Source organism: Neopsephotus bourkii, unplaced genomic scaffold (assembly GCF_033783945.1).
Source record: "Neopsephotus bourkii isolate Nb327-2 ecotype Australia unplaced genomic scaffold, CSIRO-AGI_Nbou_v1 NB_1574, whole genome shotgun sequence".
NCBI lineage: Eukaryota > Metazoa > Chordata > Aves > Psittaciformes > Psittacidae > Neopsephotus > Neopsephotus bourkii.
Genome location: NW_026902050.1, coordinates 2,434,612 through 2,448,595, shown reverse-complemented (window position 1 = coordinate 2,448,595; position 13,984 = coordinate 2,434,612). Strand labels below are relative to the sequence as shown.

General features: G+C 46.1%; 1 protein-coding gene across 1 annotated transcript in view; it reads right to left on the bottom strand.

The window, feature by feature from the left end:
* Positions 1-1,010: 1,010 nt before the first annotated feature.
* The window catches only part of LOC133222105 (probable cation-transporting ATPase 13A5), a 31,717-nt gene continuing 18,743 nt past the window's right edge, over positions 1,011-13,984 (bottom strand). Inside the window, exons 17-30 of the mRNA XM_061371498.1 lie at positions 13,290-13,407; positions 12,850-12,974; positions 12,536-12,699; positions 11,864-11,986; positions 10,979-11,058; positions 9,955-9,997; positions 8,996-9,105; positions 8,201-8,297; positions 6,226-6,298; positions 5,547-5,721; positions 4,431-4,621; positions 2,877-2,965; positions 1,950-2,030; positions 1,011-1,250 (exon numbers count right to left, since the gene is read on the bottom strand). Of these exons, the coding sequence (XP_061227482.1) occupies positions 1,050-1,250; positions 1,950-2,030; positions 2,877-2,965; positions 4,431-4,621; positions 5,547-5,721; positions 6,226-6,298; positions 8,201-8,297; positions 8,996-9,105; positions 9,955-9,997; positions 10,979-11,058; positions 11,864-11,986; positions 12,536-12,699; positions 12,850-12,974; positions 13,290-13,407 (1,670 nt within the window). The 3' untranslated portion in view covers positions 1,011-1,049. The remainder of the gene's footprint in view (positions 1,251-1,949; positions 2,031-2,876; positions 2,966-4,430; positions 4,622-5,546; positions 5,722-6,225; positions 6,299-8,200; positions 8,298-8,995; positions 9,106-9,954; positions 9,998-10,978; positions 11,059-11,863; positions 11,987-12,535; positions 12,700-12,849; positions 12,975-13,289; positions 13,408-13,984) is intronic.

Below are 13,984 nucleotides of genomic sequence, written 5' to 3'. Positions count from 1 at the left end.
TTTTTAATATGGGAAAGCATAATAAAACTGAAAGTCCTTTTTTTTTCTTCCTGCAAATGTAATCAAGAGATCCTTCATAGCTAAACTAATTAGGTGGTTGAACCACTTGAGCAAGTACAAAGTACAAAGAGCAAGTACAAAGGAGCTCAATCTCTTGTACCTGTCCAACAGCCATGTGCTGGAGCATGTTAAACTCCCTGCTTCTTGCCATGACCTAGTTAAAGTGAGAAGCCAAGACTTAGCCTTGCTTTCTGCTGCATGACAGCAAACACAGGGCAGGACCTGGAAGGGGCGGGGGGAGGCTAGGGGCCTGTGTGTCATGTATGCTGCAGTTGTGCTGGCCTTTCCAGCCTTAAGTAGGGCATATCCTCACCAGCCTTCTCAGCCTGGTCTCACAGCAATCCATGAGCTTTAACCTTTCGTGTACTTGGAGCATTATGCCTGCAAGAACTGGCAAGGGATAGCTGTGAGAGGGCAATGTAGGCACCCTCTCACATCTGTAATGTGATCTGTAATCATTCTGCGATGCAAGAAAGCTGGAATTACTTAATCTGGGGAACTTTCTTGTAGTTCTTGGAAGCTGCAGTGTTGTGTTAAACACAGGATTTTGCAATTGTACACATGCTCCTCTGTGCAGTCAAGAGTTACCCTGGATTGCGTTCCTTCAAGCCTGGTGGGCGCATTGACAGGATTTGGTGGAGCAGTGACTGAAACGTGGAGTGAGAGCGTGACATGGAGCAGCAGAAGCCATTGCTTTGCTGTATTCAGTATTTTTGAGTCTTTGTAGGAGTTGTTGGCAAGGCCCAAGAACTGCTGTTGCCACGGAGTAGAGTCAAGGCTGTTATTTTACTAGCAGCCAAGAGAATAATCCTTGCCTGTCCCCTAGGCACAGCCAGCACAGGCCCAGAGGCCCCTGAATGGATGGCTTTATGCAGGGATTTCAAACATGTGAAGCTAGCACACACACAGGATGCAAACACAGGCTGTTCAGTGCAAGCCATCGAAGCTACCAGCACTGTGCAGCCCCACATGCAGCTGCAGGGTCTCACCTAGTCCTTGTCACTGTGTTCATAGGTGGGGTTAATGTAAACCTCATGTGTGCTTTTTGCTGCGAAGTCTTCTGTGTTTACAGGAGGCCAGTTGGGATCCCTCTGCAGCATCCTCTGCCATTTTCGGTACTGGCTGTTTGATTGATACCCAAACAAGGCTTTAATCAGCAGCCAGAGGTGCTTGTTCTGCAAGATAATGTCCTGTGGAGTGACATGATGCAGGGTCAGTGCTATTGTGCTTCACTGGAAAGGAGCACTTGGGCACAAAAGCCATCCCTTGCTACGTGCACAGACCCCTGAGCTCCATGGCGCTGGGCAGCTGTGTGCACAGCTGACAAATGCCACCTTCCTTATCTACATGAAGGCTCTGCTCAGTTCTGTCAGGACAGCACTGATCTTGGTTTAGCTGGTGGGGATAACCAAGGGGGAAGATTTTCCTCCTGAGGCTGTGGGATAACCACACACTGCTGCTTCTTGCCGGGGACTATCCCTGATGCTGGATACAGCCAGCCTCAGTCCACAGAACGCTTCAGGGCTTAGTCATTACTGCAATATCCAATGCCACAAGCCAGTGTAGTCTCTGGCCTGATTGACTGTAGGTCAATAGGGAACTGGTTGTTTCAAAATCACTGCCAAGTGCCTGGCCCATGCTGCCACAGACTCTTCTGAGGCAGCTGCACTTCAACTCACTCCCTCTCTAAAGACTTAAGATGTGGTCTAAATCATCTGTGGGGCTGAATAAAATATATCTGACTGACACACACTGAGTCTTATGGGAAAAAAAAAGCCTGAAGGTTTATGCTTCTGCAGGACATGGCAGTTGTAAATGGGGTAGAAAGACCTCACAAGGGGCTGCTCCTGTTCACCCCAGGGAGCAGGTAGGTAAACAAAGGCACTCACCTCTGTAAATAAAGAAACACAAAAGGTGACCAAGAGCATTAGTAAGACGTAAACTCTCCAGATGAGAGGAGTGCAAAGAAACTGTTGGAAAAGATATGAACAGCAATTAGGCTTAAATGCCTTGCCAAGGTTTGTATCTGTTCCTAATGATTTGAGAAGCTGACTGAGTTTTCCCAGGAGTAAGTATGGAGGAGGCAGTAGGAAATAACAGTAAATCCTTGTCACAGAGATCTTGGAAGGTTTGATGACAGATCCCCCATGGCTTGTAGCTGCCTAACTCATCTTGGTTATTTAAGCTACTGCTGAAACATGCAGATTGGGTACCTGGGTCAAGATCCAGTGCTCAAATACTTCCAGGGAGCTTCAGCTAATGCATGATGTATAGCTTCTCTCCCTCTGTATACACTTCCCCTTATGGCAAGCCCCTATCTGAATTCATCCTTTGCAGGATGGCTGGAACTGATCCTAAGGCCTTTGCCATTCCCGATGGAGGCAGCTGCCTGCACTGTGCCCTGACTGAATGCCCAGGAGGGCTGAAGCAGCTGGCCCCATATAAGCTCATGGTGCTCCCAGGGAAGGGGGTGGCAGCAGCAATCCTTGCCCACTCGCTTCTCTGGCCAACAAGCCTCCTCCAGTGCAAAACCACAATCCACCCTATTGTACCTTTTCTGTTAGTCAGAAAAGCCCAGCAAGCTATAAGCACTTTTTCTTCTGGTGATGCCCAGTCTTTAGAGAAGAGGAGGTCTACCTCATTAATGAAGCTCTTTAAGAGGGATGCTAGAGATGTTTGAAAGGGCTGTCCAATCACCATCAGATCAGCAAATTAATATACAAAACTGCAGGTGTAGTTTCTGCTCTGTATGCTTAGGTAAAGGGCCAGCAAAATTCATGGCATGAGAAGGAAATACATATTTAGTTTATGCTTACCTGCATTCCACTGTACACAGCATCGATGTCTGCGAAGAAGAGGAAGAGGCAGACTGCAAGCTGGAGGGCCAGGAGCACTGAAAATACATCTATGGAAAGAAGAGCATTTGTGGCCCTGGGAAGGAGGAAGTCTGGTGATAAAACTCAGTAAATATGGTGGCAGAAGCCCAAAGGCTAATGCTGTAAAAATGCTATCATGTAGAGTGCCTTTCTTTTCCTCCTTAAAAGAAGAGCTAGGGAACTGAGCTACTCCCCAGCAGCCTGTTGCAAAGCTCACCACATACACTTATTTGCACAAGTGATTCGACACATCCTGATCCTTATACAGCCAAAGAAAACTGCCCCAAAGGGGCACTGCTGTGAGCCACACTAGCATTCCTCCTGCACTTGCTTCTCCATGTGCTCAGCTGTGTGCTTGGAGCACCAGCAGTGGAAGAGGCTGCTTGTCCTCCCCTCCAGAGGAGCCCAGTACTTCTGCACCAACAGAATACAAAGGTGGGCTACTCCTGTGCCTTTGACAGGAAGGATTTGTCTGGCTTTGCATCCTTTTCCAAAGGAGCAGGAGGCCACAGAGTGACGGCAAATAGCTCAGACATCCAGAGGTGCCAAACTCCTGGCAGTGATCAGGATTTGAGCATCTTAAAACTAGCTGGCAGGTTGGGTCAATAGCTCCCAACAGCCTCCTGGCAACCTTCTTGCTGTCAGGGACTAGAGGCTGCTGAGTGGGTGGCAAAACCAAGGGAACTGCCCTTTGCTTTCTCCTAGTAACTGTCCCAGTATGGGGATAAAACACAAGATAAGTACGTGCAGATTTCTCTGCTGACAGAGTACTCTGTCCCGTCTCAGCCTGGATGCTTGCAGGGCAGCTTTTTTCTGTTCTTACCTGTCTTCTGCAGGTCATCAGCGCTCTGTGAAAAGGGATTGGGACCTGCCTTTTAACAAAATCCTTACCAAAATCAACTCTGCTAAGATGAAGCAACCTCCTGCCCTCTCATCCATGAGAAAAAATGCTGCAATTACAAAGGAGCTACCGGTGAACTCATGGATAGAAGAGCTACATCATCTCTCAAAAACTCAGAAAAAAAAGGGTATTGTGAGAGGATTTTAGCAGTGATAATATTACAGGCTTTTCTCTCTCATCACTAGGAATGGAAGTCAAACAAGGTAAGACTGTGAATCTCAGAGGAACTCTTTCTGATGTATTTTGAAACAAATGTATCTGATCCTCATGTTCTTTGTGTGGACAATAATGCACAGTTCTGTACTAAATCCAGTACATCGTCTTCTGGAAAGCACATTTTCCAAACCAAGATGCAGCCTGCTTTTCAGCTATGCTGCCTCTCAGGGAAGGAGCTAACATAAGCAGTGCTCACTGAGCTTTTTGATAATTGAGAAGTAGGAGCTCACATATACTAACAATTATTCTACATGCCAGTAACCTGTGTGGATACAGAAAAATCCACAACACCCCTTCCCTACCAGCCTCTCCTGCCAGGGTTATTTCGAGGCAGTAACAGGAGTCCATGGAGTACTTGTTACTCCAGCTCTACTCACAATTGGTGTAGATGGGCTTCCGGAATGGCTTTCCCTTGGAGAAAACAAAGGCCACAATGATGCAATTGATTGAAGACAGCGGCCACAATGTAGTGTCTTCATAACTTAGCACGTCGCTCTGGGAACCGCTGCTGGTACTGTTTCCACCTGGGCTACTGTTGGACATGGTCTGGTTCCCTGGAGAGCAGTGTCTGTAAGGTAACACGCAGCACTTTGCTCCTGCTCTGACTAACAATAGAGAGCTCCAACAGCAATTCCCTCTTCTTTGTAACCCAGCCTACTGTAATAACTATGTAACAGCCACTGAAGTGAAACTTCAAAACAAACAAACCACTTAAATGAAAAATCATCTTAATCTTCTGTTCTGTGTCAAAAGCTCAGCTTGCAGGTGGCCAACAGCAACGATATTTGAGAGACACGGCTATGAAGATGCAGTCCCCAGCCGCCTGCACACCACTCTGGCACACTTGCCCTGCGGTACATGTGTGCAGCAGCAGGGAATGGTCCTGGCTGAGCCCTGGCACCTGGGAGCATCCTCGCTGAAACACCTCCTGCCCCACGGGTTCATTTCTGCATGATGGTATGCTGGGCATTAATATCTATTATAATCTAGATGCAATATATGTATATAACATATACTTCAGCTCTAGAATATGGGGAGACTTTTCAACTTTCACAGGCACAAACGGCTGCAGCTTCCAGCCTCGTAGCTGTTTTGTAAGCCGAGCTGGGTCCCACAGGAGCCCTGCCCAAGGGCTGTTTATTGCTGTGCGGCCTGACCCCGAGAGAGGGCAGTACAGGGGAGCGGAGGGGGGCCAGCGCTGCTTGTCCCGCACTTCCGATGGACTGGGCTCTGCGTGCTTCGGAGGGGGTGCTTGGGAACCGCGCGTTAGGTCTCGGGCTGGCCCTTTAGGTTGTAGTGTGGCATCTGCAGCAACTTAATTTTGTCTTGGCAGTGTTCTGCTGAGTACACACACGGTTTGGGGGGGGGAGAATTGTCCCACTCGGGGTCTGTGGTGTGCCCAGCAGCAGGCCACAGCAAGGTTGAAGTGACCCCCCCACATAGCATCAATGTGATGTGCAAGTTTGAAGTCAGAGACAAAAAGAGAGCCTTACCTCTGGCTGGCCAGTGCTACATACCAGGGCTGCTGCTTCACCAGGAGGAAGCCACAGGTTTGCATGATTACAGTAAAGCACACGTTGAGGATGATGGAGAACAGCAATGGAGGAGAGATGAGCTGGCCAGGAGGGCGATAAGGTGCCAGCTTCGGATAGGCTTCAGTCAAACTCACTGGAGAGAAACGAGGCATTTACAGTGCATAGCAACCCAGCCCAACAACATTCTCCCTCTGTACTTGCTGGGCAAGCAGAGCCACAAGCAGACCCACTCATCTGCTTATCACAGGTGAAAGCTGCAAAACCTGGCCCTAATAAGCAGACAAGAAATGGCTATTATCTTCACTATTTTCCACCTGAAACTTCTCTGAATCCCCCTTTAGGAAAACACACAGAGAAGATGGGGAATATCATCCTATCCATGGGCATCTCCACAGCAGTTTAAGAGCTGTACTGGGTCTCATGACAGACACACAGGAGCACCATAGCAGTCACCAAAGCAACTGTTCCTTTTCCAGTCAAGTCTCACATCCAAACCCTGGTGGTTACTTACAGACTTCTGCAGCTTTGAGCTATGGGCCAGATCTCATATCCCTAAGCCCTAGGGATTGATCTAGCATGTTACTGACACATGCTCAGGCTCTCAAACAGACACAGGTGGCCTCCCCAGGCTGCTTACTTGTTAGACAAACCAGAAGGGTGATGACGGCATCTTGTATCAAATACTGTCGATTCCCAAAGATTTGCAGTTGCTGGAAACAAAAGCAAAGGCAGCAACACCTGAGAACTGATGACAACTTTGACAGTACAAGCTGCAGCACCCGATGCTATTTCAGAGCAATGTCATGCCAGCAACAGCAGCCTCATAGCCCTGGTGCAATACCATGAGAGCTAGCAAGCCCAGCTTGCCAGCTGTCAGATGGGTCAGAGAATCATAGGTTAGGGTTGGAAAGGACCTTGACATCATCTAGTTCTAGCCCTGCTGCCATGGGCAGGGACACCTCACACTAGACCATGGCACCCAAGGCTCTGTTCCACCTGGCCTTGAACACTGCCAGGGATGGAGCATTCACAACCTCCCTGGGCAACCCATTCCAGTGCCTCACCACCCTCACAGTAAAAAACTTCTTCCTTATATCCAATCTAAACTTCCCCTGTTTAAGTTTTAACCCGTTACCCCTTGTCCTATCACTACAGTCCCTAATGAAGAGTCCATCCCCAGCATCCCTATAGGCCCCCTTCAGATACTGGAAAGCTGCTATGAGATCTCCATGCAGCCTTCTCTTCTCCAGGCTGAACAGCCCCACTTTCTCAGCCTATCTTCATATGGGAGGTGCTCCAGTCCCCTGATCATTCTCGTGGCCCTCCTCTGGACTTGTTCCAACAGATCCATGTCCTTTTTATGTTGAGGACACCAGAACTGCACACAGTACTCCAGGTGAGGTCTCTTGAGAGCAGAGTAGAGGGGCAGGATCATCTCCTTCGACATGCTGGTCACGCTCCTGTTGATGCAGCCTAGGATACGGTTGGCTTTCTGGGCTGCAAGCGCACACTGAAGCCAGCTCGTTCATTTTCTTATCAACCAACAGCCCCAGGTCCTTCTCCACAGGGCTGCTCTGAATCTCTTCTCTGCCCAGCCTGTAGCTGTGCCTGGGATTGCTTCAACCCAGGTGTAGGACCTTGCAGTTGGCATGGTTAGACTTCATGAGGTTGGCATCAGCCCACCTCAGAAGCATGTCAAGGTCCCTCTGGATGGCATTCCTTCCCTCCAGCATAGGGGTCCCATGAAACCCCTTGCTAATTCATAGCACTTGTGGGGGACCCAGTGTCTGAATGTGGCATTTGAATGTTTTTTTCACCCTTCTTCCAGCAGATACCAATGCTGCTTGGACCAGTTAGACCAGGTCACGCACTCCCATGCCACAGTAATAGCAGTGACAGCTAGAGTTTCACTATGTGCTAGGTTTGAAATGTCTTTGGGTAGCGGGGACATGGACAAAGTTGGTTTACCCAGACTAGTGGATCGAGAAGCTGTTCCCATGTGGTGACACACCGGTGGTCCTTGCTTGCCACTAAGCCTCAGCTGTACCTTGTATATTCATGCCAGTTCACTTTGCTTTGTGCCCTTCACCTTCCATGGAACTGTGCACAGATGATGTGCATGAACTGGGCAAGAGAGTTGATCCAGGGTAAGTCTATACCTGAATTTCCTTCCCTATTTTTCTTTTCATGTATTAAAATTTTAGAAGGTTCATCACATAATGGTGATACACAATGGTAGTTCTTCCTTAACTACCCCCCATCTACCTGAGACATTCCCTTTCAAGCATCTCCAGCAGAGAGAGGCAGCTGCTCTCCCAAAGCTCCCATTTTACAGAAGTCCTGGGCCTCCACCAACCATCTAAGCAGGACTCACCTCCTTCTAATTCCCTTTCTTCTTTTGGAAGAGATGAAATTTTATCGCTGAGCTTTTTCCATGATTTTGGAGGTCCTTACAATCAATTTACCCCCTACCAGTAATTACCCAGCTTTTCACATCTTTGTTATTCCTTTAAGCTCTGTATGCCTTTTATTCTCTGATGACTAATACCACTAAAGATAAAAATCTATGGTGAGCAAAGAGTACAGATAAAAGATGATCATGAAACACTTACCCAAAACAGCAGAGCAGTACCAACAAACTGAATCAGGCCATAAAGGGTCAGGTATTTAACCACAGCGAAGGAAGCAACCAAAGCTGCTCGACCTTCCCTGCTCAAAACACAAAACAAAGCTAAAATCCCCACTTACAGCTACAGTACTGTGTTTTACTGCTACAGACGATTTCTGCACTTAGGATCTGTGTTTAGGGTCTCTAAGAAGAATAGGAAACAATTCAAATTCCATAGACAACTGTTTTGGCCTTAAGATACTGCAGAGCCACTTAATTACACTTCATCTGCAGTATTTTGTTTCTTTGGTTTTATTCTGCACATAAAATTTAAATACCTGGATTAAGCTATTGATTTTTCATTACTAATTTGCTCAAACTGTTCTGAGAATGAAGCACAATACTACACAAACAAGTAATTGTCTTCACGTACATTTGGCTGAATGGCATTAATACTGGCTGCTCCATGACTGTGTGCAGCCATGGCTGCAAATCTGTGCTGTGATCACTCTAAAACTTGCCCCTTCATGCAACTCTGCTGCTGTAACTGTTCCAAAAATACCACCCATCATGGGCAATACTCTGCTACAACCACAAAAAATCTCCCAGCACTGGAATTTGAGGATCAAAACCAATTGAAAACCTCTTCTGTTATATTTTATATAGTTCCTGAGGAATTAAGTTTGATTCATCAGAACCTACGAGAGCAGCACACCTCCTACCCATGGCCCTGCACACTGAGCTCAGAGCAGGCAGCAGCACCCCTCGACTGCACCAGGATAGCACCCAGCCAACTCACCTGATCAACTCCGGCACACACTGGATGTTGGAGATTTGGGAGGTGAAAGGCGAGGCCACTGATGCCTCCTGCTCTGACAGTGATATCCCTGCATGAGCCATTTTCAAAGCCTGAAATCCATGGGAGTCAGAAGATGAAGAGACATTCATCCCACCCTGTGCAGTTATTTCTGCTTTACAGGTTTTACTTCAAGTGTCCTTTATAACTGATCTTCCTCTATTCTGTGGCCCAGTTGATCTCATTTCCCACATCCTTTCCTTTTGCTGGATCTTAAGTATTTCTTTTGTTCATTTAATCCCATTTTACCTTGTAAATACAATGCTTTGAACTACCCTGTATGCAGTTTCCCATACTGGAGTTTGTGCATACCTTTCCTATTAAACAGAATGCTAAGCTATTATTTAAATTACCTTTTTATCTCCTTTCTATTCCTTTCAAAGTCCTGTTCATATTTCTTTTATTACTCTCTTATGAGCTTGCTGGCCTTGTCACCTCTGGTTAAGCATTCAGGTATAGGCTATAGACAACTTTTACAAGCAAGTTAATGCATTATTATAAAATAATATTGCCATATCATATTTATTATAATAATGTCAGAATACAGTATATATAATTTACTAGACATAATATATAATAGGTTATTATAATAATAGGTAATATAGTAATTACTTTTATGGCTAAGACCCTCAGATTTTCAATTGTGTAAGACACGTAGAAGGAAAATATCTCTTGCCCCTATTTCTGAGGACAAACAAAGAAACAATAATCCTCTGTTATTGCATACTTTACTATAAAAAAATGTGTAGATAGTATTTTACAGTGACATGCTGATGGAGCATACCCACTGACTAACTTGGGAAATGCTGGTGACAGGTGATGTTGGATGGCTTCTCATTACAGCACTCCTAAGGCTGAAGGAGAGGAAATTTAACAAGAATGGGAGATGATGTCCTACGTACCCCGCAGTCATTGGCGCCATCACCACACATACCCACATAGTAACTGGTGGAGGAAAAAGAAGGAAAACATGTAAGTCTTGCATGAAGCTGATTCTACAATGAAGCACCCACTAGCTTAGCACTTGTGTGTACATCAGAACAGGGATGACTGCCAAGAGGACAGTGGATGTTTCCGGAGGACAAGATGTATATGAGGAGAGGTTGGGGTGAAGTACACAGAGCAAAGCTAGGATTAAGTTTTGAAAGGCACTTTAACGGGAAAGGAACATTGCCACTTAATTGAAGACAATGTTTTTCCCTTGGTATCAGGGGCCACAAAAAGGGAGGAGGGTGTGTGCATTTGCAGCAGCACCTGCGGCTGAAGCTTAGCTTTTAGCAGCATTTTCTCCTCGACTGTCTTTGTAGACCTAAAGGCACAGGAATTGCTGAAATAATAACAGCAGCTCCCAAACCACCTCACATGAAGTCCCTCTGAGAGGACAGGGAACTTCATCCCCAGAGGAAGCACCTCATAACCAAAAATTAACTGTTTATTTTTCAGAAAGATATCTTGTTTATGCATAGCAAGCAATATCCACTGTAATCATGAGTCCTGCTGGGTGGAGGAAACATTTCTTTGAGGGTCCTGGAGGAGCATCTTTGGGGTTAAACTTCTAAGTTACGTTTTTTTTCAGCTTTGCTGCAGCTAGGACAGCACCAGCAGCCATGCTGGGGTTGGGAGTGATTTGTATATAGAGGGGTCTGCCTCTGTGTTTTTCCCTCAACCTCATTTAATTCTGCCTTCCGTAGTGCACCAGAGAGAAGCAGTGGCTGTGTCTGGGCAAGGCGTGCAGGTATTCCTGATCGACAGGGATCCCTGTAGGGGAACTGGGAGGAAAGCAGCTACAAAGAATGTGAACAGGGGCCGTGTGGAGGAAGGGAGGGTCAGAAAGATGCGCCTAAAACAGCACTAGCTGGAACAATCAGACTTCAGGAAAATGTGTTATTGATATGGTTCAACAAGAAAACTAAAAGAGAGCCTTACTCAAGTTTCTGAAACTCTTCAACAAGGCTGGACTTCTGGCTAGGAGACATCCTAGCAAAGACAGTTGCATTCACCAGTATCTGCAACAAAGAGTAACAAGTTGCCTTGGGCAGGTATTTGTGCCTCCATTGCTCCATCAAGGCAGTGCTGGGCCTTCCTGATGGGTGCCTGACACTTGCAAAATGCTCTAGTCCCATCTCCCAAACACTACCATGGTTTTGCTGCCCTTAGGGTTCGGATTTCCTGTAGCACCAGATTTATCCTGCTCTGTTTTCTACCTTGCCTGTTCTGCAGGAGGTGCTGGGAAGCCAGTGATCATCATGTGTTCCTCAGGAGCCTTTAAAGCAGCAAGGCTTTATAAGTGTTTCCCAAGTGCAGAACAGATGGTTGATGACAGCAGCAATAACACTGCTCAGCCTGTGTTTTCTCCTACGTGAATGGCCGGAAAGTATAAAATCCAAAAATCTGTCCCAGTGCCAGCTATTTTATGGACTGGATGACAGGAATTGAAGATTTCTGCAGCTATATGTGGGCATTTTTTGTTCCTGGTGCCCTTGCTGAGCAGAGCATTGCCAGCTATGGTAGTGGCACATGGGAATGGGACTGATGTTTTTAATTAAACTGAAATTAAGAAGGTGACCATGGAGTAACTCCACTGCACAGCTGCAATCAGCACCACAGCCAATCCTGTTATCTGAGGTCTAAGAGGCTGAAAACAAGCTATTTGGGTTAAACCTGAGGCATGGTGGGAGGCTGACCGAAGCTGTCAAATTGTGAAGTGGCATTACAACTACTGACAAAAACCCACCTTTCTCCAGCCAGAACACCACTGACATTTAATAAAACAGGGCGGACAAGTAAATGCTTTGTTTCCCCTAAACTTACTTTTGGCAGCAAGCTGTAGAAGTGCTTTACAATAACTTGATAGGACTTCCCATTCATTGCAAAATGGTAGTTGCAGGTTTCTTCTTCCAAGGTGATCTTTTCCTCAGTATTATTATGTACCTCCTAGAAATAAGACATTTATTTTCAGATGTGGTCATAACATGCCATTTGACTTCCACCTTGTCAGCCTCCCACCAGTCAACCAGGGACACAGCCTTCTGCAGCATCCTTTTGTAAAACTTTATGCCTGGAAGTACTTGATTTTCTAGCTGTGTTTCCACACATAACTAATCCCTGTTAGCCACTGGATGCTAGTTTAGACACTGAGGTTTGGCGTAGGAAATAGTCACACAGACAAGTACGTGTAACTGCATTAATTCTGCATACTTCAAGCATGACTGAAGTGACCACCGCATCTGCAAAGCCTTGCCAGTTATTTGTATAGTTATTTTGCATGTTGCCCTGAGTGAAGAACTACTGGATTAATTATTTCTCCCTAACATGTCCATAGCACACCTCCATATACCCTGAGGTAGATACGAACTATCTCCTAGGTTTCCTCTGTTCCTCAGAGCTACTTCCAAATCACCAGCAGGGAGCCAGTTATTAGACATTAAAAGCTTTGTTAATTCCTCCTGGCTCTGGAAAGTGATCATCCCTGGCTGTGCTTACATGGGGAGCAGTTGGGTTTGCTTCGCAGTCTTCTGCTAATCGCCAGGCAATGGAAGCTGGAGTTGAGCCTTCTGGTTCGCTTGCTTCAACAAGGATGACTTTGCTGCCTCTATGAATCATACCCGCAGTTCTGGCCACCATGACAGCTGTCTGCAAGTTGTCTCCTGGAAGGACAGTGGAGAGGCAGGCTCCTCAAGTCTGCCATAGCCCGGTGGCAGTTCAGGTAGAGACCATGGAGATGCTGGAGGAGTGAATCTCTTCTGCAATGCCCTGCAACAGCCAGCATGGCTACAGGAAGAGCCTAGGGGATTTACCTGTGACCATGACACTCCTGATGCGGGCGGCAGCCAGCTGCTGTAACACAGGCTTTGTCTCCTGTTTCAGGCGGTTCTCCATCACCAGGAGGCCCAGGAACTCCAGCTCAGATTCTGCGTCCTCTCTTGGAGCAAGGAAGGAAACACACATTGCTGTTTCTCATGGATGGCACAGAGAGCAAGATTCTGCCTGTGGTTTTTGTTCAACAGGAAAGCCATGGTTGGTAAGAAATGGAAGAGCAGTAGTAAAGCAGGCAATTAGCAATGTAATTGGCAGCTGCTGAAAAGAAGGTATTATATGGTACAGCTTCCCAAGAGACTTACTTTGGCAGGAGAGGAGGGGAAGGTTTGGGTCAGGGCAGGGTGTTCTAGGGCAGGTAGTACAAGTCAGTAGGAAAGCAGCCCCACAGCAATACCAACGGCTTATCAGCACACCTTACCTCTCTAGGTTGCTCACGTCTACATCCTTTCCTGGGTTTAGAACTTTATGGGCCAGGGCAATGACTCTGAAGCCTTGGCTTGTGTATGTCTTAAGCTCCTTTAAGAAATTAGCTGGGACTGTTTACAGGAAAAAAAAATATAATGGTTATAATATTCCATCCTTGCTGATTGCTTTCCTAGGGTTAAATGCCTGTCCTTTAAATTACAGCCTTAGTTACAATGCTATAGCCTTTCACAGAAGTCAGCTGTTTTGTATCAAAGCTGCATAACTGACTGGTCAAATAAGTGATCTATGCATCTTTTTGTATGTTTAAAAGCATGTTAAGGTGCAGGTAGTAGATAAGATGAATTACTGAGCAGAGGATGAATAACTGACTTCATAATTCTGTCCTAAGCTTTACTGCGTACATGCTGAGTGACTGAGGAAACTGTTTTTATGTTTATGCCTTAATGTGAGAATTCTCCCAAATCCTAAATTTTCAATTCTCTGTTCATTCCTGTGACTCTAAAAGCCAAGAGTTCCTTTTAACTTCGCAGTATTTTGTATTCACTACATACTGCAATCAGAGCTTTACAGTGCGGCACCTAATTATTCATTAAGCTGTAATCAATATAGAAACAATCAAGACAGAATAAAAGGAGCTATCTAGAAACCTGAGAAAGTGGAACATAATTTTGAAGAGATTTTTCTTGC